Source organism: Diachasma alloeum, unplaced genomic scaffold, assembly GCF_001412515.2.
Source record: "Diachasma alloeum isolate Michigan unplaced genomic scaffold, Dall2.0 Dall_scaffold_00302, whole genome shotgun sequence".
In the NCBI taxonomy this organism is placed as follows: domain Eukaryota; kingdom Metazoa; phylum Arthropoda; class Insecta; order Hymenoptera; family Braconidae; genus Diachasma; species Diachasma alloeum.
Window position 1 is genome coordinate 88,306 of NW_021680441.1, and position 21,883 is coordinate 110,188.

Sequence of the window (21,883 nt, forward strand, 5' to 3'; positions counted from 1 at the left end):
ACTCAATGCAGATTCGACACTCGATGCCGACGAATTATCAGCTTGTTTAGTATTCAAGAAAAATGTGGAGAATTTTTCTTTGATTGATTGATTTGAAAAAAAAAAAAAAATTCAAGAAAAATGTGGAGAATTTTTCTTTGATTTTTCCAGATTATCTTAGTTTATCAATCAATAAATAAATAAATAAATAAATAAATATGTTTTAAAATTTATTTAAAACAATTAGATGTTCCATTTTATTTTCAAGAAACGAGGAAATTTTTTTCTTTCGGAAAAGTGGATATTTCGCTCGAGCTTCTGTGTAATTTTTCTTCAAAAAAAAAAAAAAAATCAAGAAAAATGTGGAGAATTTTTCTTTGATTGTTGACGAATTGCATTATTTCTCAAAGTATTTTACCGTAAATGTGAATTATACATTTGATCCGACCCCCGCTAGATAAATTAATAATTTTATTCTAGCAGGGGACAATGGGGTAAAATGAAGACTTTTACATTTTTTCAAATGCTAATGACTTGCTGAATTGTTGATGAGTTATGAATATTTTTAAAAAAGTCAAAAGTCCATTTTACGCCACCCTCCCCTATATAAACATCTTCATGAGACATGAGTAAATTTTCTTGTTTTTAGTAAATATAGGGAAGGGTGGGGTGTAAAAAGGACACTAGACTTTTTTAAAATTATTCATAACTCAGAAACAAATTTATCAATTGAGCTCAGTTTAGGCTCGTCACAAAGAGAAAGAGTTGTTCTTTGTATTGAAAAAAAAAAAATATTAAATTTTATCAAAATTTCAAACCTCCATCAATATTTTTAAAAACGTCAAAAGTGTCCGTTTTGCCCCAACCTCCCCTACTTGGCAACAGTATTTTTTTCTCAGTTTAAAGTCCAATTATTCTTCTGTCGGTTCGACTTCGACAAAAAGAGTCCACCACGCGGTCCCTTGTCGCGTGTCGCGCTCCCTCTCATTTCGACTCCTCGTTGATCCCAGTAATTTATCAATTTTTATCGCTAATTTGAATTAACGAACACCTAAAAATGGTGGAAGAACAGAGAAGACGAGTGGAGGACCAGATGACGAAAATTGTGGAGGAAATTGACAAGAATTACTTGAGGGGATTGCAAGTAAGTTCTGTAACGTGATTTTTGAAGGTTATATAAATTGTTTATTTCCCACAATCGAATAGTTCCAAACGAGGAAAATTGAGAAAAAAAGCAATTCCATTATTAATCGTAAACAATGAAGGGTGGGAGATATTTTAAAACGATTCCTTCAACGTCTACTGACAAAATTTTAGAGTGACTCAATTTATCAACTTCTGTGGTGAGATTCGACACTCAATAATATTTTTCCGGCCTGTTGCGATGGGGTTTTTTACTCGTGTGGCGTTGGCCTCCGAGCCGTAGGCGAGGACTGGCCAACCACACGAGTAAAAAAACCCCATCCCAACAGCCCAGGAACAATATTTTTCTGTAGTGATTTTCAAGTTTTCGAGTTTGGGAAGTATGTAATACCAATTCCCAGACGAGAAATCGCGAGAAGCAGTACAGAAATTTTTTTTCCGTGTCCAAGATTTTTGAGAGAATGAGTAGTTAATTAAATCATCAGAAAACATCACAGTTCTCTATTAAAAAATATGTGAAACATTTTTGGTCAGCAATCTATTTTGCCAAGCATGTGCTAGACTTGGGAATATTTCAAGATTATCTTAGTTCATCAATAAATAAATAAATAAATAAATAAATAAATATGTTTTAAAATTTATTTAAAACAATTAGATGTTCCATTTTATTTTCAAGAAACGAGGAAATTTTTTTCTTTCGGAAAAGTGGATATTTCGCTCGAGCTTCTGTGATAATTTGCATTATTTCCATTTTCAGGGAGATATGCACAGATGTGCGGCCAATTGCTGTGACAACAAAACCGCAAGTGTTCAAAAAATTCACCACTGCATCGAAAACTGCAGTGGATCATTGACGAAAGCCCAGCAGTACGTGAATTCCGAATTTGAGAGAGTTCAGGTAATGATTCTATAGAAAATATGACCAATTCATCATAATTCTTTACTTGCAGTAAAAGGTTTGCAATCTATTTTTCCTCGACGTAAATAAATAATTACGAAATAAATATAAATTTCACTGCAATAAATGAATTGACTGAAATCCCTTTTTGTAATTCAACTCGACAAAAAAAATAATAAGTTCACTGCGCGCTATTTCTTTCAGCACCGATTACAAAGGTGTGTCATGGACTGCAACGATCACATAAAAGACAAAATGGGCCCCAACCCCACGCAAGATGAAGTTAACCGTTTGACAGATGATTTTGAAAAGTGCGCGACAAAATGTGTTGATACGTATTGCGATTTGCTTCCATCGTTGGAAAAAACAATGAAAAAAGTGCTTGCGAGCGGAAGATTCGATCAATCATTGTAAGCCAAATCGAAAATTTTCATTGTCATCAACAATGACAAAGAAAATCATAATTTCATTGCACTCAAGATGAAATTGCCGTCGAATTTGGGTGTTGGAATGAAAATGCAATAGCGAAGAGGTAAAACTAAACAAGTCAAGTATATTTTTGTCGATTGTAACGAGCGAATTAGAGACAAACGATCACGAGATCTTTTGGATAGCTGCATAAGCTCCACATCAAAAGGTCTCTCGACATTTTTTCGAAAGTGCATCGTTATCGGGACCCGTAGACCAGTTTATTCTCTGCAAGAACCAGAAAGCATGATCTCGCGTTACGAATATGGACCTTGTTAAAGGTTTTACGAATTTTTCATGTAAAAATGTAATGTATAATAAATTCTATTGTTCAAAATCTTTCTTCTAAATCTTCTGACCCAAGGACGCTGAGTCCGGATAGAGGGTTAAATAAATCGACACGAACACTGACGAATTATCATAGTCATAGACATTTAATCACTACGAGGAGTTAACTAATACAAAAGAGTATTCCCGTCGAGACTCGGTATAATTTTAAATGCCGATAATTAACCAGCCTCGTTAATAACTAGAGCGGACTGTACATACACACTCGATGCGAGTCTCATGAATACTGAATAAATCACGATAATTCGACACTAACGCTTGATCGCGCTAATAACTAATATGCAAATTAGGGCGGACCCGGACAGGTGTCGCGAAAACCCCGAAAGTCAGTTAAAAGTGACAAATCCAGTCCGCAACAGTATTCTACAAAGTCCTAAATATAAAACGAAAATATAATAATAGAGGAGGTTGAGGTAAAACGGACACTTGACTTTTTTAATGTTAATGGGAGGTTGAAATGTTGATAAAACTTAATAATTTTTTTTTTCAATATAAAGAACAATTCTTTCCCTTTGTGGCGAGCCTAGACTGAGCTCAATTGCTAAATTTGTTTCTGAGTTATGAATAACTCAAAAAAGTCTAAAGTGTCCATTTTACTTAACTTTTTTTTAAATGTTAATGGAGGATTTGAAATGTTGATAAAATTTAATAATTTTTTTTTTCAATACAAAGAACAATTCTTTCGCTTTGTGGCGAGCCTAAACTAAGCTCAATTGATAAATTTGTCTCTGAGTTATGAATAATTCAAAAAAGTCTAAAGTGTCCATTTTACTTGACTTTTTTTTAAATGTTGATGGGGGGTTGAAATGTTGATAAAACTTAATAATTTTTTTTTTCAATATAAAGAACAATTCTTTCCCTTTGTGGCGAGCCTAGACTGAGCTCAATTGCTAAATTTGTTTCTGAGTTATGAATAACTCAAAAAAGTCTAAAGTGTCCATTTTACTTAACTTTTTTTTAAATGTTAATGGAGGATTTGAAATGTTGATAAAATTTAATAATTTTTTTTTTCAATACAAAGAACAATTCTTTCCCTTTGTGGCGAGCCTAAACTGAGCTCAATTGATAAATTTGTCTCTGAGTTATGAATAATTCAAAAATGTCTAAAGTGTCCATTTTACTTAACTTTTTTTTTAATGTTAATGGGGGATTTGAAATTTTGATAAAATTTAATAATTTTTTTTTTCAATACAAAGAACAATTCTTTCCCTTTGTGGCGAGCCTAAACTGAGCTCAATTGATAAATTTGTTTCTGAGTTATGAATAATTCAAAAAAGTCTAATGTGTCCATTTTACTTGACTTTTTTAAAAATGTTGATGGGGGGTTGAAATGTTGATAAAATTTAATAATTTTTTTTTTCAATACAAAGAACAATTCTTTCCCTTTGTGGCGAGCCTAAACTGAGCTCAATTGATAAATTTGTCTCTGAGTTATGAATAATTCAAAAAAGTCTAATGTGTCCATTTTACTTGACTTTTTTTAAAATGTTGATGGGGGGTTGAAATGTTGATAAAATTTAATAATTTTTTTTTTCAATACAAAGAACAATTCTTTCCCTTTATGGCGAGCCTAGACTGAGCTCAATTGCTAAATTTGTCTCTGAGTTATGAATAATTCAAAAAGTCTAAAGTGTCCATTTTACTTGACTTTTTTTAAAATGTTGATGGGGGATTGAAATGTTGATAAAATTTAATAATTTTTCTTTTCAATACAAAGAACAATTCTTTCCCTTTATGGCGAGCCTAGACTGAGCTCAATTGATAAATTTGTTTCTGAGTTATGAATAATTCAAAAAAGTCTAAAATGTCCATTTTACTTGACTTTTTTTTTATGTTAATGGGGGGTTGAAATGTTGATAAAATTTAATAATTTTTCTTTTCAATACAAAGAACAATTCTTTCCCTTTATGGCGAGCCTAAACTGAGCTCCATTGATAAATTTGTCTCTGAATTATGAATAATTCAAAAAAGTCTAAAGTGTCGATTTTACCCCACCCTCCCCTAATACTTATTATTATGTTGGGGGACGAAATTTGTATTGGAGAGTCGGAGTCGCGCCTAGTCCACTGCGCACGTGTCGAACCTGGCAGCTCTCTCTCTCTCTCTGTTGCTTGCAGCTTGCCACATGTGAGCAATCATAACCTGAAAAAATTGTGAGAACGCAAACTCTTCTCCGTGACGAATAAACAATAAAAACCTTGTGGCCTAAGTGAAAAAAGAAACATGTTGCGTAGACAAGCTCGATTGAGACGTGAGTATCTCTACCGAAAATCGGTTCAAGATAAACTGAAAAACATTCAGGAGAAAAAGGAACGCTTGAAGAAGAGCCTCGAAGACAACACACCAATCCACCCTGATCTTCGTAAAACCGCACTTTATCTCCAGAGGAAAGCAGAATGGGAGGACGCAGGTAATTGGACAAATTAATGAAATTTATCTGCGGAAATTAGGGAGAGAAAATTATCTCAAAAGTTGCCTTCAGAAGAATAACAATTAATGTCTTTTCGAATGTCTTTAAAACGGAGTTATTGTCAGCTTTCATTGTCATGAGATTTGAAAAAAAATGCATGACGAAAAAATTACGTTGTAGGGTTTGAGAAATTAGGTGCATTTACGAGTGAAATCGGTCCCATTTTCCAAGCGCGAAATTAAAAATCTTCGGAATAAACTGTCCGCTGTCGAAATTCACAATTTTTTGTTTTGTTTTTGCCTCTTAAAACGTTATTCTCCTATGTTTTTTATCAATGTGCATGTAAATTTATTGTTTCATAATAATTCCATAAGCATTTTTGTTATATCCAAAGGTTCAACTTTTTTTGAAATTTGAATATTCGAATTTTTCAACTATATTTTTCCCGTTCATCTTTTCTGCATAGCTTATCACACAAGATTATATATTTATCTGATTAAATTAAAAAATATATATAATATAAAAGTACAATATAATATATAATATTAAAATAATATAGGGGAGATTGGGGTGAAACACACACTTTTGATTTTTTTTAAAATGTTAATGAGGGGTTGAAATACTGATAAAATTAGATTTTTCTTTCAATACAAAGAACAATTCTTTCCCTTTACGATGAGCCTAAACTGAGCTCAATGGATCAATTTGTTTCTGAGTTATGAATAATTTTAAAAAAGTCCAGTGTCCGTTTTACCCCACCCTCACCTATCATATATATTATATTTCTATAATATAATATAAAATTATAATATATATTATAATTACAATATTATTATATTATATTATAATAATTATTGCCATAATTATTATTATTATTATTATTATTATATTATATTTCTATAATATAATATAAAATTATAATATAATATATTGCCATACATTATATAAAATATATATAACATAATATTCTACACATGTACATATATTATTTATTTATTTATTCATAAGCTAGTATAACCTTCAAATATTCTCAAATCTACCATACGTTCATATGAAATAGATGATGGACCAAAAATGTGTCACCTATTTTTCACAATCGACTGAAAATCCCCAGGTCCAGAGCTCGCAGCAGCGACAGGAACAGAGATGGGAGGAGCAACGGGAGACCACGAGGACGACGAGTACCGTTGGGCAGGCGTAGAAGACCCCAAGATCGTGATAACAACCTCCCGCGACCCAAGTGCTCGTCTCAAGATGTTCGTCAAAGAGCTGCGTCTCATCTTCCCAAACTCCCAAAGAATGAACCGAGGAAATTACGAAATGAAGCAGCTCATCCACGCATGTCGTGCCAATGACGTCACAGATTTCATAATTGTCCACGAACACAGAGGTATTCCAGACTCTCTGGTGATCTGCCACTTGCCCTACGGTCCCACTGCATATTTCACGATGACTGACGTCGTCATGAGGCACGACATCCCCGACATTGGGACAATGTCCGAGCAGTATCCACATCTCATTTTCCATAACTTCAAGAGTAAACTTGGGGACAGGGTTACAAGTATCTTGAAGTATCTGTTCCCAGTCCCCAAGGAGGACAGTAAACGGGTGATCACATTCGCTAATCATGACGACTACATCTCCTTCAGACATCACAATTACAAAAAAGTTAATGGGAAGGATGTGGAACTGGTGGAGGTTGGGCCCAGGTTTCAGCTGAAGCTTTACGAGATTAAATCTGGAACTTTGGATGCAGCAGCTGCTGCGGACACCGAGTGGGCCCTCAGGCCCTACATGAACACAAGCCACAAGAGGAGGTTCCTCTCGCAGGAAGACGGCTGGCAGCAGGAGGATGACTTGTGAAATGCTTTGTAAATTCCATTAGCATAATAAAATTGCAATTTTTTATTGAGTAATTGTCAGTATTTTCTTCCTTCATGTTTATTATCTATTCTAGATTCCGAGCGAGGCCATTTATTCTAAGAATGATTCATTACCTTTGAAATTAATAAAGCCTAGAAGACCAATTCAAATTTTCATTTTATTTTCGTGTCTATGTATGAGATAACAAAATCATCAGCGCAGAAATAAAAAAAATAACATGGTCATGGCATTTTTTTTTTATTCAACTGGCCATCATTTTCCATTCCATAAATATCAACTGCTTTACATTTTATCAATTGTTTTTAATTGTTCAATAGTGTTCCACAGTTAAAAAGGTTTCTCTTCATTTTTTAAATTAATTACACGGATGTCTGAATAATGCTTCCTGTTAGCGTACGCATTTTAGTAATACTTCAGTTGCATCTTCTTACATTTAGAATCAATGATATAAAACTTGTCTCAACCGCTTCAATCTGTCTCAATTTTTATTTTCCTCAATTGCAAAATGAAAAAAAAAAACAATATTAAAAAGGGGAGAATTAGGAAAAATATATTACTTAGAAACAACGTACAAATCTAGATCATAAAAATTGTTAAATAATAATAATTTAAAAATAAATATTGAAACAATCAGATCGGATTTTTCCAATATTTTTCCTTCTTCGAGGAGAAATTGACAGGAAACAATTCAAAAACCTCAATTCTCAAACGTGACTTTTGATGATGACAGAATATCTCAATTTTTCTACTCATTTTTCTCAATGTTATGCTCGCGTTCAGAAGTATTAAAAATTGATTTTAATTTTGATAACTGGAATGGATGGATCAAATGTTTGTAAGTAGACCACTAATACATTCGCAAGTGAAAAATTCAACTTACTGAGTTTTAACTCGACTAGATTTTCAGGTTTACCTTTATTCTATAGCAGGAATATTTAAGATGTGCGCTGAGAAAAAAAAATGTTTTTGCCGAATATCCGTTTACTCGAGAGAAGTATTTTTTTTTTCATTGGATTTCAATTTCAATTACGACAATTATATTGCTCTAGAAGACGATCGTGTTAGTTACGATCTCGAGTAAATTCCCCCAATAATTATCAACATTAAGAATTAATTGAAATTGTTCCTCTTGAGAATGAGAAATTTAGGAAAAATGAATAATCATGGGAGTTAATTCGAGGTCATGTGCAACAGACATTCTCTAGAGCAACATTTGTCATAATTGAAACCCAATCAGTCTCATCTGGGAATGATTCGAGTGGAGAGATACGATTTTGAATATTTGACAAAAAAAAATTTTTTTTCAGAGTTGAACACCATGAGATTCACATGAAAGATCAAATACGAAGGGTGAAATCAACATTTGATCCTGGGGACTCTCTCATATCAAACTCTTGACATTTTCAAATTTTCACATCCACCAACTGTTTGCCATCCCTCATGTGCTGCCTTCGTAGAGTTGAAATATCGTTTTTCGTCACGTTTGAGGACATGCAGGCGTCGTCAACAGAAAAGAAAATAATGATTTAACAGAATTGTTGCTAAAGAAATATAAAACATTAGCTCATTATCTTCACCTTTCCGTCATTCTGTGTTCATCCTTTTAATTGGTAGATTCGATTAGCTCGATTCAATTACTTAATAATATCATTATTCCCTCCCGCCCATTATGAAAAAACTTTCGTCAAGTTTTTTCATAGCAAGGGGATGTTTCAATAGTTCCTAAGGTTCATTTTAAGAAATGAATGTAGAAAAAAAATCAAATTTTCCAAAATTTCCAGACACATTTGTACTTTACTAGTTTTCGTTCTATTTTGGAACATTTGATTTCCCTGAAAAATATGATTTTCGAAAGCTAAATCAACACTTGAATCTTCCTAGCTAATGATTCATTGAGAAAACGATGAGAAATCAAATTCTCGAGTCAAGTCGAGTAAGGAGATAAGTTACAATTTATGGACAGGCAGATTTCTTCAACGAATTCATGAATTCATGTGGTGGAACTCATTGGAAAATTAGATTAACTACAGTCAATATCATCATAGCGGGGTATTAAAAATTCGAGTTGGACAGACGAGATCTCAGAGAATTGGAAACAGAAAAAAATTCTAGAAATGAAGGTTTTTCCATCTGTTGGAAAATTCAGTTACGATAGCACCTCAGAAATCTCCCTCGGCTTGTGAGTACATGATGTACGGTATTAAAGCAGAATCAGCATAATCGAGTTGTAAGTACGATTTTCATTCAAGATTCTGAATATTTTCTAGAAAAATTGGACTATGTTCAATGCAGATATTTCTCTTCCTGAAGGAGAAAAAAAGGGAAACAACAACTAAAACAAGAATCATCAAGATTTTTCATCTCATCGAGTGAAAATCCGATCAACTTATCTCCTTATGGAACTCAATCACAGAATTGCAACAAATAAAAAACCTCAGTTTTCTCATAATCAACGAAAGAAGTTCAATTTTTCGAGCCGCAAATAAACGAGTGGGAGTGGATTGATTTAAAATTTATTTTGGCACCAAAGTGAATCTTAAATTTTCCCTCGTCCCCTTTAGAAGAATCCCTCTGAGATTCATTTTAATTTCGATAATCAGCGGCCACCAATCTTATCTTCTCGTCTCTGTGGTGGATTTATATAACAGATAATACACTTTCCCACTCGTTTTTTCCAACTCTGAGCATCACCGCAATCTCGATTTTTTCGATATCTTTTTTTCGTTTTTTCTCAATTTTTCTGATCTATCCTCTCTCATGTTGGTGATTTTTTGTTCAATGTCATGCACAACGTCATCAATGATTTAATTCTCACACTCTCTCGCTCTCTATTCTTTCCTCACTCACACACACCATTCGGTCCCAGGATTGCGGGGCAAATCGTCAAAAAAATATTGCGAACAGCCCTCCATTTTTTTTTTCATCCGAACTGTTTTTTAATTCATTTCACTCAATTCTCTCACCATCATTCCGTCAATTTTGTTTTTCGCTTCAATAAGAAATACTGATCCTCGAATTTCGAAAGACCCAACAATTTTTGGGTTTTGATATATATTGATACAATTACCGCGATTGTCCATTTTATTGTAATAATACTGAACAGCTAATGATTTCAAATTCGATGAAGAAAACCTCAAGGAAGCAGTCACAAATGAATAATGACTTCAATTAAATTTCACAAAGTTGATATTATTTTCGATGTATAGAATTCCTTTCGTTGAGAAAGTCTCCGGTGTGAGCAAATTTTACGTTCAAAAAATTTCGAAAATACGTTCAATTTTTCCGCACTCATTTACTAATACAAATTTTGAAGTATTTCGCCTAAAAAAATTGTTGGATCGAAATTCGAATCAAAGGACCATCGAAGATATAGCGTTTCGGGTAATTGTTTTAGTCTACATTTCATATTTCAATTTGTCGCTTCAAACTGTTATATTTCCTGCCTCCAGAATAGCTCATCATTACCCAAAAAATTTTCTCGGCTGTCTTTTTCTTTACCAGAAAGTATAGCCCCCCTCTGCAGCACCACCGAGGAACGATCCCTTTTTTTGTGACAAGGCAACACTGTGGCCAGCCATAGCAGCCAACTGTGCAGCATTCGCAACACCAGGTGGTGGTGGTGGTGGTAAAACTTGTTGCGAAAGTCCATCGAAACGGCCGCCATCAAAGCCATTCTAAAATTGAGGATTGTGCATTGATATTCAGCATTTATGGAAATAAATTCAAGTCTTCACATGGTTAGGTTAGCTTCATTGGTTGTTCCATATAGAAACATCGAAGGCGAAAGGATAGCATATAGCATCCCTCCTCACGCGGACGAAAAAATTTAATAGAAAAACCTATCGAATTCGTTAGAAAATTCTGTTGAATTTCTATTGAAATGTTCCCAATAGAAAATATTCAGTAGAAAAAGTCAATAGAATTCAATTTTTCTATATAACTTATTCTATTGAGATATTTTCTATAGAATTTCCTCGGCTCAAATTTTCCAAGTTTTTTCGGTTGTTTTCTTGATGAGAAGAAAAGAAAAATAGAATGAAAAAAACTTGGGAAATTTGAGTCGAGCAAATTCTATTGAAAATATGTGAAGAAAATAAGTTATATAGAAAAATCGAATTCTGTTAACTTTTTCTATTGAATTTTTTCTATTGAACATGTCAATAGAATCAGCCAAAAATTAATAGAAAGTTCAATAGAAATTCAATAGAATGTTCTAACGAATTCGATAGGTTTTCCTATTAAATTTTTTCGTGCATGCACACGGAGAGGCAAAAATTACGGAATTCACAATTCGCTCGCCGATTACGGAATCGACTGAGAAAATTTAAGTGACGGCACCGTAATTTTTCACTCATTGATCAATTTCCAAGAGAATGAGGATCAGCAGTTGACACATTTAGGATGAATACCTCGTGTGCTTGAGAGGCTTCGAGAGGAAATTAATTAATAAATTAAATGAAGAGGAGATTGAGATTGAAGAATCTAAATAACGATAAGTTCCCCATTCGCTGAACAATTCTATCACGAGACCAGGGTAACTTACAGGTACCAGCATAGTTGGCCTGACTGGTGCAGGCTGCATGGCAGCGGTCGGATAATAAGCTGCTGCTGCCAGTTGCGGATAGTACTGCAGTGGTCCATAAGCTGTTGGATAGCCGGTTAAATATCCTCCTGGGTATCCCTGCCCATACATTGGCTGGTACATCTGAGTGAGCAAATAAATTGATACAACCCGAAATTTATTTATTAATAATTCAATTTAATTATTGATTTTAATTTATCATTTAAGCCCCGGGTGTACTATCTTTCGAACGTTAAGTCGATGTTTTTTTTTCATCGTTCGTCATCTGAAATTGTCAATTAAGTCCTGCATCGTGCAGAAGTTTTGAAAAATTATGAATGAATAATAAAAAAAAGTAGAAAAAATTCTTAATTTTTTCAAAGAGCATTTTTAATTTATATTCAGAATAAGTTGAATAACAAGAGATTGAAAAATGTATCTGATTTACGGTGACAAATGGCGGCCTGTCACCCAATATCATGCAGGGGGAAGACTGATTTCGTCAATCTTTTCCCACACTGCACAGAGACATTTATTACGGAAAAGGCTCTTTGAAAAAAGTTGTAATATTTTGGAGAATTTTTTAATCACACTGTTATCACATAAAAATGGCAGATGACTACATACCACTGTTTTGAAAATTGAGATACCTAGCTGTCACTTCCCATGAGGAGTTAGTGTTTTGTTATCCACCACGAAAAATGACAGCTAATAGATAATTTACCACAGCGAATCAGATATTTGTAATTTCCACTTTTTTCAACTCATTCTGAATCTCAATTAAAAACGCTCTTTGAAAAAGTTCGGAATTTTTTCTATTTTTTTTATCATTCTATCATAATTTTTGGAAATTTCTACATGATGTACCACTCAATTGACAATTTTGGATTACGAAAGATAAAAAAAATCCAGATAACCTTTGGAAAATAGTACACCTGGAGCTTAAATTAAATTTAATGTATTAATACAATTTCTCCTAAAATTTTTAACAATTTCGTTGAACGGAGTAATGCATAAATGAGTATGTTTACCATTGGATGCGTCAGCGTTTGATCATATGTGGGTGGCGGTGGCCCTTGCGTAGCGTAAAGCTGTGGCTGATTTGGGAATACCCCGTATGGACCAGCTCCTGCAACTAAACATTCATGATCCATTGAAGAGTACGAAACTCGAGTGGAGACTAATCATGTACTTGTGTAGGTGACAAGAACATAAGGTAGGTGTTCCACTCTGATTTTCAAGATAGTTTATGATTCGTTTACGTTTACGTTTTTGTTGTCGTTTGTACCAAGCGCTCTCAAGTGTAATATAAGGGTCAGAGACTAAGTGTGAGAATATGAGGGTCAAAAAGTGGAGGTTAAAAAATGAGGGTCAGAATATGAGAGTCAAGAGTAGAGTATTGAGGGCCCGAATGTAAAGGTGAAGGAATGAGGGTCAGAATATTAGGATCAAAAAATAATGTTTTGACCTTAATATTCCGACCCTCATTTTTTAACCTCTCCTTTTTGACCCTTATATTCTGACACTTAGTGCCTGACCCTTATATCACACTCAAGAGGGCTTGCTATGACCCGGCGTGATACAAAAGAATCATCTTCGAATTGAAATACCCATCCCCAATTGAGCATAAAATATACTCGATTCAACCATATTTTATACTCAATTCGAGTATATTTTTCCGCGACTGAGAACTTCATTTGTTACATCGATTTCGAAATTTTTTCATTATTCCAGATTCGTTTTTTCGACGATAACTCGCAAAATAATCGTTGAAATCGATTCAATTGTGCGAGTTGAAAAATAACGACGATTGCACCATTCGCTCTCGAGTTACAGTCGAAAAAATCGTTTTCGAGTGGTAATTTATGAAATGCTATCTGTCAACTCCTATACGAAATGTTCGAATTCTCCATAGGATTTCCTATAGGATTTTATTTTTATCTATTCATTAGCGTCAAGTTATCCTGTATTTCCTTAAAAAACGAAAATCACAATTGATACCTCGATACTTCACAGTTACTCTTCATAGAATGATAGCATTTCTGCTCGTATAAAAAACTTGTTGAAAATTACAACTCACTTCCTGCATCATTCTAAAGTAGAAAATTATCAGCGAATTACCTCCATAAGCTGTGGGCTGCGCTTGCGCTGGTACGAATCCAGTCGGTGGATGCGGAGCCACGGGATATGCTGCAACACAATTCCAATAAAACTGTTATTCTTTCTCGTTTAAGCGGAAATTCTCGAATCGAATTTTCCTTGGAATCTAAGCCAAAGGTACATGTACCATAGCCCGAGGAGAGTTGACGAAGCATTTCCTTGTTTCCAGAAATCACTCATGTCATTTTCTATGATTTTTGGTGAAACAAAAGGATCTGCCTCATCCATCAATCGACTCTTTTTTATCGTCATACCTTCCCCGATTGAGAAAATTCAGTGTGAGTGATTGAGAAAAAAATTGTAGTGACTAGTCTAGCTGTCGGAGTGTCATATGACGATAAAAAATACACGATTATAACAGTGGCACTCCCACACCCAAGTATATCTTACACATGACATACACCGTTTTTATCCAAGAAAGAAAATACTAATCAAAGCTCAAACAATGTTAGTCACTAATTTAGTGTGGGGGAAAGAAAAAATAATCAGGTAAAACAATTGGAACGATCGAAAGAACGGTAACGTCGCCCTTTTTTACCACCACTCGAGTTTACCACGATTTTTGTTACTCATTCTGGTTGGAAAAGTGTGTATTAGAGTTCTAAAAAGTTGCTAATGTGCAGAAAATAATGCTTCAGAGACAGATTTTGGAAACGCGACAGTTGAAAATTGGGCGATTAGTTTCAAAATTAGAATCAAATTTTTCGTTTATGTAACATTAGGTAAAACAGGCAAGACATTTTTCAAGAAATGTCATTTTTATGATGAATACTCATAAAAAATTATTTTATGGCACTGTCATTTGAATTTTAAATCTGAAAAATTTGAATGCAAATTGAGGAGTGATTCATAGCAAATAGCGTTACACAATGAACTGTAAATAGCTAATTACGTAAAATATTCTAGCTTCAAAGACCAAAAGCAAAAAGCTGTACAAATTCTTGTCTGAAATTTTCGGTACACTTTTTGGAAATTTTTATCGAGTTTAATTACCACTGAAATTTCAGAGAATTTCGTCGTTGAAAATTCAGAATTTCGTGGAAAAATCAAAGAGAACTGTCAATTTCAGTTCCATTTTTCCCAGAAAATGAGTAGAAAACCAGAAAATTCCGGTCAATATATTCTTCAATTTTCAGGACAGTAGCACTGAAAGCGGCTTAGGGGGAAAAAAGTCATGAAATTCCAGATTTCACTGAAAATTCAATAAATTAACCCCAGTCTGGTCGCCAAACGCGACCCTGAGCCTCTGGTCACCTCCGCGGGGATTCCCCGCCGTATTATATAGATTCTAACGTTGCCGAATTCACTCTATACTGCCCGGCCGCGTTTAGCGAGTTTCCGGCAACGTCGCGTGATGGGCAATTTCATTCAACATGGGAAAAAATAACTCATCTGTTCGAAATAATTCGTTTTCTTTAGGAATTTCGGGAAATATGTTGTTCTAAAAACTACTATGATTGTTTAGACACTTTAGTCGACAAAGTCAAATTTTTTTAAATTTTTTCGATTAGCCAGTCCATTGTAATTAAAGAAAAAAGACGCGCGGCGGGTTTCTCTCATATAGTAACCAATCTAGGGTTAATGAATTCTCGTCTTTATGCTGTTTAAAAAGCTAGAATTTTACTGAATTTTCAGTGAAACCTGAAATTTCCTGATTTTTTTTCCTCTAAATTGCATTCCACTGTCCATGAAATTTCATTTTTTTTCTAACAGCGCAACTCCTAACACCAATGAGAATTAATCGCATAGAATTACTCAAAAAAGTTGCAACTGTCATTTTTCTCTTTCAAAAGAGTACTATTTCTAGATTTTTTTTTCAGAAAATGTTGAACCATTCGAACGGATTTTGAATTCGTGGTTTAATCGAGTGGTGAAGAAAAAAAATGTGTAATTCATACAATGAGCATACGAGTGGTAACAATGATAATATATATTTTTTCTTTATGTATATATATATATATGTATATATATCAAGTTCCACACATTCAAAAAGTATCGTGACAAGATTCAGCAAACCACAAATTTCTGCAAAATATCCAATAAATAAAGGTCTCAAACATTATTCAAAAAAATTGTAATATTCCTTTTTAGTAAATTGCATAGTATATTATTAATAATCAAATTGAGTGATCAGAGTATTGACAATTATCATTGGAAGCAAAGTGTTGTAATAACATTCATTGATTCTAACTTGAAAAATTCAACAATTGGTGATTAAATTTACTCCAAATCGCCCAACTTCATTACATAATCTCTCTTTTAGTAAGTCTAAATTACACGCCCTGCCGTAGCACCAAAACTCCGCAAAAACATTGACAAATTTGAGAGTGAGGACAGTCCTATTCCCGTGAAAAAAGCCTAATGTCTTGTCGGGAAATTTTTCATGTAGAGATCAGACTGAATTGCAAGGAAAAAATGCTTTTCGCATGTAAATTTTTCTCATGAAAAATTGTGAGATATATTTTTGGGTAGTTTAGTTGCTTAAGCTCGGCAGCAGTGGATGGACATGTTGTACTCTAACATAGAAGTCAGCCCACACCAAATTGTCCATGATAGATGAGTGTCGTTCCAAATTTTCAAATCACAAGTGAAATAGCCTCATGCCATCAATGAATTACGGTGAAAATTTATATCCAGTTTTCGAGATAAAGAATTTCATTTCAAAGATTTTAAAAATTTTGAGATTTTAAAAATTGTCATGAACAACACTCAGTGGATAAATTCATGTGTCAGTGCCACGGTGCAAACAATCATCGAATCCAATAACAATTGATTATAATATTAATGCTATAGGTACCACTGGACAATTGTAAAATTTCCTGCTTTCGATTTCTCTGAGAAATTGTCATTGATATTTATACTTGGAAATATCGCTACATCATTGAGATTGGGGTTTACCCGATAGTTCTCTCATGATAATTCACGTTTTTTGTATTGTTACTGTATTTTCTTTTTTCAATAAAAATAAATCAAAGAAAAAGTTAAAATAAATTTTGAGAATTAGAGAGCCAAGAAATTACTCGTCCGTAAATTAGAAAATTGTGCCCTTTTTCTAGACGGGAAATTTTAATCGAAATGCTTTAGGTGGAACGGCAGAATTTTCTCAACTTTTTCCAAATTCAACTTCTCTTGTGTAAGAAATATTCATTCAATTGACTTGATATGGGCGAAGTTTTGAGAAGATTTTTGAAAAAATTCTGGCTTGAAACAACCCTGAACCCAAAGTTTTTAAATATTTTTTTTGTAAGAAACGCTATTCTTCCTTTAAGCTCACTATTAACAGTATACATGTTGAAATTTTTTGCTTGCATGCACATGCACTTCGTCATGCCGAGAAATCACTACGTTTTCTTATTCCCGTCAATCAAGGACTGATTTTTATTTTTATTGCAGAAAACTTCTTCAATAATTCAACAGCACTTTTGCTCGTCAACTAACTTTTGTGAGATCAACTTTGGGAAGACGTAGATTTCTCATGAGAAAGAAAATCTCCAACGGACTTATGAATTTATCATGCAAACGAGAAATAATTCAACGATCTTCCTTGAAAAATCTCGATTACAATAAAATGAGAATCCTCGTAACAGAATATTTTAAATTTTCACGTTCAATTACTTGCTCCGAGTTTTTGAAGGAAGATCTTGCCTGAAGAATAATATTTGTGAAATAAAATTCAATAGACACAGATCCAGAGTTGAAGGGCATGCGGCTACAAAAACAAAAATTTTCTTTCGTCCATAAATCAATCTCTCTTCTTAATTTTCATCATTTGCAGTTATTTATGAACGTTAGAAAATTTTACGAGAAATCATCACCCACTAAATTAACTTTAAACATGCAGAAACTGAAGTTCAAAACAGAACCACTATTAATAATATTCGGCAACGTAATTTTGAAGTACAAAAATCAGGCGACAAGTAAACGTAACGTCACAATTTATTTTTGTTTTTCCAATTTTTTCAGACATTTTACTCATTTCGAATATTTTTCATATCTCAAAATAGTCTTACAATTAATCTTCAATGACATGACATTACGTCACCCGCGACTCATCCAGTATCTATTGACGAAATACTCTTTCTTGTCTAGAAAGCAATCATAACTATTCTGTAAATACTTTAATTATTTTGTCTAAAAAAAAAGTCAAAAATAAAGTCACATTCCCTACGCAACTCGTCTTAGATTTCAGACGCTTTGAAAGTTTCAGAAGCACCTACAAAATCATGCAAAACGTTGGCCCCAAGTTTCAATATAGTTCCAATGAAAAGTTGAAATTCCGATGTTCAATGTCACGATTCAAATTGAAAATTTACAGACTTTAACCGACATATTCTCAAATTGGCGCATAAAACTTGTGACCTTTCAGAAGCAGCATGCACTATTGTTAAAAGTGAGCTACCGATTTACTATCGAGTAGAAATATTATATACGCCGAGCTTAGATACAGCATTCGTGTCCACCTCTTTAATTGTCATGTTTTTTTTTCAATCTTAAAATCTCGTATCATTTGCAAACAAATTTTAAGAGGCCTCGAGACTGAAGAAAACTACTGAAGTCAACCAAAGGGCGATGGAAAAATCCGAAAGATGCTTTAAAAAATTTATTCCATCCCTAGAAACCGGATGAATTATGTTCAGAGTGATTTGAAGAAGATGAATAATTTTAAGAAGTGTTTGAAAACGCGAGGTGAGGCGCCGCCATCTTAGAAGCCTCTCGCGGTAGTGGAAGGGAGTATTCAAACAAGATGGCGCCCACACCACTTTGTATTTTAGAACATTTCTTGAAATTATCAATCGCACTCAAATGACCTCCAGCTCGGTTTATCAATTAGGAAAATAACAAATTTTCCAATCCATGCTCTATTCATCCCCTTTAGGCTGTAAATTCCTGGGGGAAAATGTCCGCCCCATTTCAGTAGTTTTTTTACTCGCGAGGTTTCTTAAATCCGGTCATAATATCCCACACGTTTGAAAATCTTCATCTACCCGAAAGAAAAAACATGACAACTACAAGAAAAAAAACGTAATAAGAGAATGAAGTAAAAAAAATTTAATGAAAAATAAATCAAACAAATTAAGCAGTCAGCCAATACCACGTTTTCAGTACGAAATTGTTTTTATTACACCCATATCAATATCTTACGTTTATATTGATTTGGACATATATCAGTCGACGTCTCCAATTCAAAAAGTGATTATCAATATTTCTCCATTTACTATTCTCTGCAAACATCAGAAAGAAGTGTGAGTATGAAATAATTTCCAAAACGATCGAATTGCTATTTCGGTGGAAACTTTTTGAATGACGGAGAGTCGGCTGTTGTCGATATATTTTTTTCTATCATCGTATATCGTATATTGTTTTTTTAAATATATTTTTTTATGAACACGTAGTGAGTTAAGGTAATATATAGAAGAAGGTGAGGTTAGATACGTGGCTTGGTCTGCGCAATCGCCGGTCTCCGAGGCTCCACCTATCGACTTGGATCAAATCATCGTCTTTGTAATGGTCCGCTGGAAACATATCGACAGCCGCAACTGTAGGTGTGCTTATATTATTTTGCTCCATTGTTATTCTTTTTCAACTATTTTCATTTTTAGTCTTTCAATGAACTCTTCGACCGTTTTTTCTTTTCGTATGGGAAAAACTAGCTTATCCATATTTTTTCATGGCACCCACTTCTTCTTAACGGCTAAAAATTACACCTTAATCCTAGACGATGTATTCCTATAAATTTATTTGTCTTGTTTATCGGCAAATTTTCGAGTCTAATTTCTTGAATGCATGCAGAACGTCTGGACTTAATATCTAATTTTCTTCGGGAATTCGAGTTACAAGTTTTTTCCTCAAATTGTAAGGTTATTTCATTGAATAATTAACAAATGGCCTCCGGAAATTCTCGAGTATAGCAAATTGTCAAAAATAATTGCTTCAATTATCAATGAAATATCATTGAGACAATCAAATTCGTGTTAAATATACATTTTCCGTCGAATGACTAAAATTTTCAATGAAAAATTATTTTTCATTAATTTTAGATGCATTGCAGTGATAAAATGAAAAACAGATTCTCCGAAAACTTTTTTCAAGAAGAAAAACGATAAAAACGGACTGGAAACCTAAACTTGAGGGAGGCCATTTTGTATTTTCCCCACGGAAGGCGGTATTGATTAATCTGTCACTGGGCCAGATAATTCGGATTCTTCTACTCCGGTAGACGAAAATGGTCAAAATATCTACAAAACGTCCCAACTTATTACTTTTCCATTAAATTTTTGGACTGACATATCGCATTGAAAAAAACATGCGACGATTGCAATATCCAAAATTGCAGGAAGCACTTCAACGTCGAAATGAAAAAAAAAATCTGTAAAACAAGTCCTTTGAATATATCGTGTAGCCAAGTGACAATTGACGGTCGCGAGACTCGACAAAATAACTTCCTTCCTTCCACCAAAATGTCTTAATTCATAGTAAAAATTTAACCATTCAAAAGTCCAATGGATAATTGACTCTCTATATCAATAAACTCTCATAAATAATTTTTACATTAGAATTTGTTTTCTAAATTTTTCTTCCGACATCAATTATTCCGATTCGCGTCATCATAGTTACCTTTCTTGTCCGTCATTATTGCTTAGTTTTTTCGCTCTCGAAACTCTAGAAAACGATTGAATTTTTTGCTTTTTTTCTCGCTAAAATTTTCTTTTTATTATTACGCTACTTCTTTTTTCAACGATTTTCACGCCTTTTGCAATAGGAAAAAAAAATGGGAGAAAAAAATTGCTTCGAGATTTTGCACAAAGATATTGTTAGAATCACTAGTCAATTATCTCCGGGTAATTCACACACACGCACACTTTATTATCGTTTAATGTTCCTAACTGATAATATCAACCGAAAAATATATTTTTTATAATTCTTTTTCTTAAGAATGGCTGTCACACACTCCCTATGTTGCAGCACGTATCACTGGTTTGACAGACAACTAGCGCCTTGTTATTGAGCGTGCTTGTTCCTGGGCTCATACGACGCTACACGGAGTGGATGCTAAAAGTTGACTGGCATTGGTCCGTTAAATTGGCCAATGGAATAGCGTTTTACATCCGGAATGGCGCTATCAACCAATCAGATATCGTGTCATGGCAGGAGGGGATTTCCTATTGGGCGATATTGTCCGAGTGAAATCTGTATTAGTAGCTAATGATAAATGCGAGACATAAAAGTCAAGATTACGCAACAAATCTGAAACATTGAAAATTGTATTCCAAAAATTTTTTTGCTTCTCAATAGACAAGTTTTGGGGGATATATGAACAATTCACTTATCAGTGCTTGAGCATTGTTATTATCGATGGATAAAACGTTTCAAGTCCCCGCGTCACCGACAGATAGCGCTCAAGGGCAACGAGAAGGCATTGAAGAAAACATAAATTTATATTATAGCTAGAAATGGCCGATGTTTTTAAAAATATCGATGTTGTGAATGGATTGTTCTGGAAAAAACATCAATTACAATGAAAAAGGTTCTCGCATTTTTTCCCCCCCGAAAAAAATTCCCCGGAATTATTTTTCCTTACGAATGTAAAAAACAATTACACAAACACACATTGCTAACATGAATTTTATTTATTACATCCTTTAACCTTCGAAAACACGCCAGAAGAGAATTCAACTTTTTCAATAGATCAATAATAAATAAATTACGTTACTGCAATAAATAAATTAATTAATGGTCAACATTTCCGAGCCAATTCCCCCAAATAATTCGAATTAATCTCTTGCCCCAATAATAAATGAATCTTCATTAATAATCATTGTCGTCCTGTCGAGTCGCAGAGTCATAAACAAAATTGACAACATTCAGAAAACATCTTACACTACCACAACAACAATAAAAAAATCTCAGGGGAAATTGTTCTAAATAAACGTCTAAAAACCCCTCGACATCATAATTTTTATTTATATTATGTGCCAAATATTCTTATTCTCTAACTTGAATCAAGTAAAAAGAATTCGTGAATCAGGTCGCG

At 33.8% G+C, this 21,883-nt stretch overlaps 3 protein-coding genes across 4 annotated transcripts; 2 read left to right on the top strand and 1 right to left on the bottom strand.

Annotated features, from left to right (window-relative positions):
* Positions 1-819: 819 nt before the first annotated feature.
* Positions 820-2,789, top strand: LOC107039628 (protein FAM136A). Its single transcript, XM_015259346.2, has 3 exons — positions 820-1,123; positions 1,880-2,020; positions 2,225-2,789. The coding sequence occupies exons 1-3, from the start codon at positions 1,037-1,039 to the stop codon at positions 2,432-2,434; spliced, it is 438 nt and encodes a 145-aa protein (XP_015114832.1). The 5' UTR covers positions 820-1,036; the 3' UTR covers positions 2,435-2,789.
* Positions 2,790-4,882: 2,093 nt separating this feature from the next.
* Positions 4,883-7,158, top strand: LOC107039647 (U3 small nucleolar ribonucleoprotein protein IMP4). The gene is made up of 2 exons (XM_015259395.2): positions 4,883-5,246; positions 6,361-7,158. Exons 1-2 carry the CDS (start codon positions 5,060-5,062, stop codon positions 7,107-7,109), a joined length of 936 nt encoding a protein of 311 aa, XP_015114881.1. The 5' UTR covers positions 4,883-5,059; the 3' UTR covers positions 7,110-7,158.
* Positions 7,159-7,267: 109 nt separating this feature from the next.
* On the bottom strand, positions 7,268-20,849 carry LOC107039649 (DAZ-associated protein 2). Of its 2 annotated transcripts, none has more exons than XM_015259397.1 (5): positions 20,467-20,849; positions 13,813-13,881; positions 12,723-12,820; positions 11,674-11,835; positions 7,268-10,804 (listed from the first exon to the last, which is right to left on the bottom strand). In XM_015259397.1, the coding sequence occupies exons 1-5, from the start codon at positions 20,480-20,482 to the stop codon at positions 10,625-10,627; spliced, it is 525 nt and encodes a 174-aa protein (XP_015114883.1). In that variant the 5' UTR covers positions 20,483-20,849; the 3' UTR covers positions 7,268-10,624. The 2 variants fall into 2 exon arrangements, with proteins under 2 accessions (XP_015114883.1, XP_015114882.1); XM_015259396.1 differs by having other exon boundaries at positions 12,723-12,826.
* Between the last annotated feature and the right edge of the window lie 1,034 nt (positions 20,850-21,883).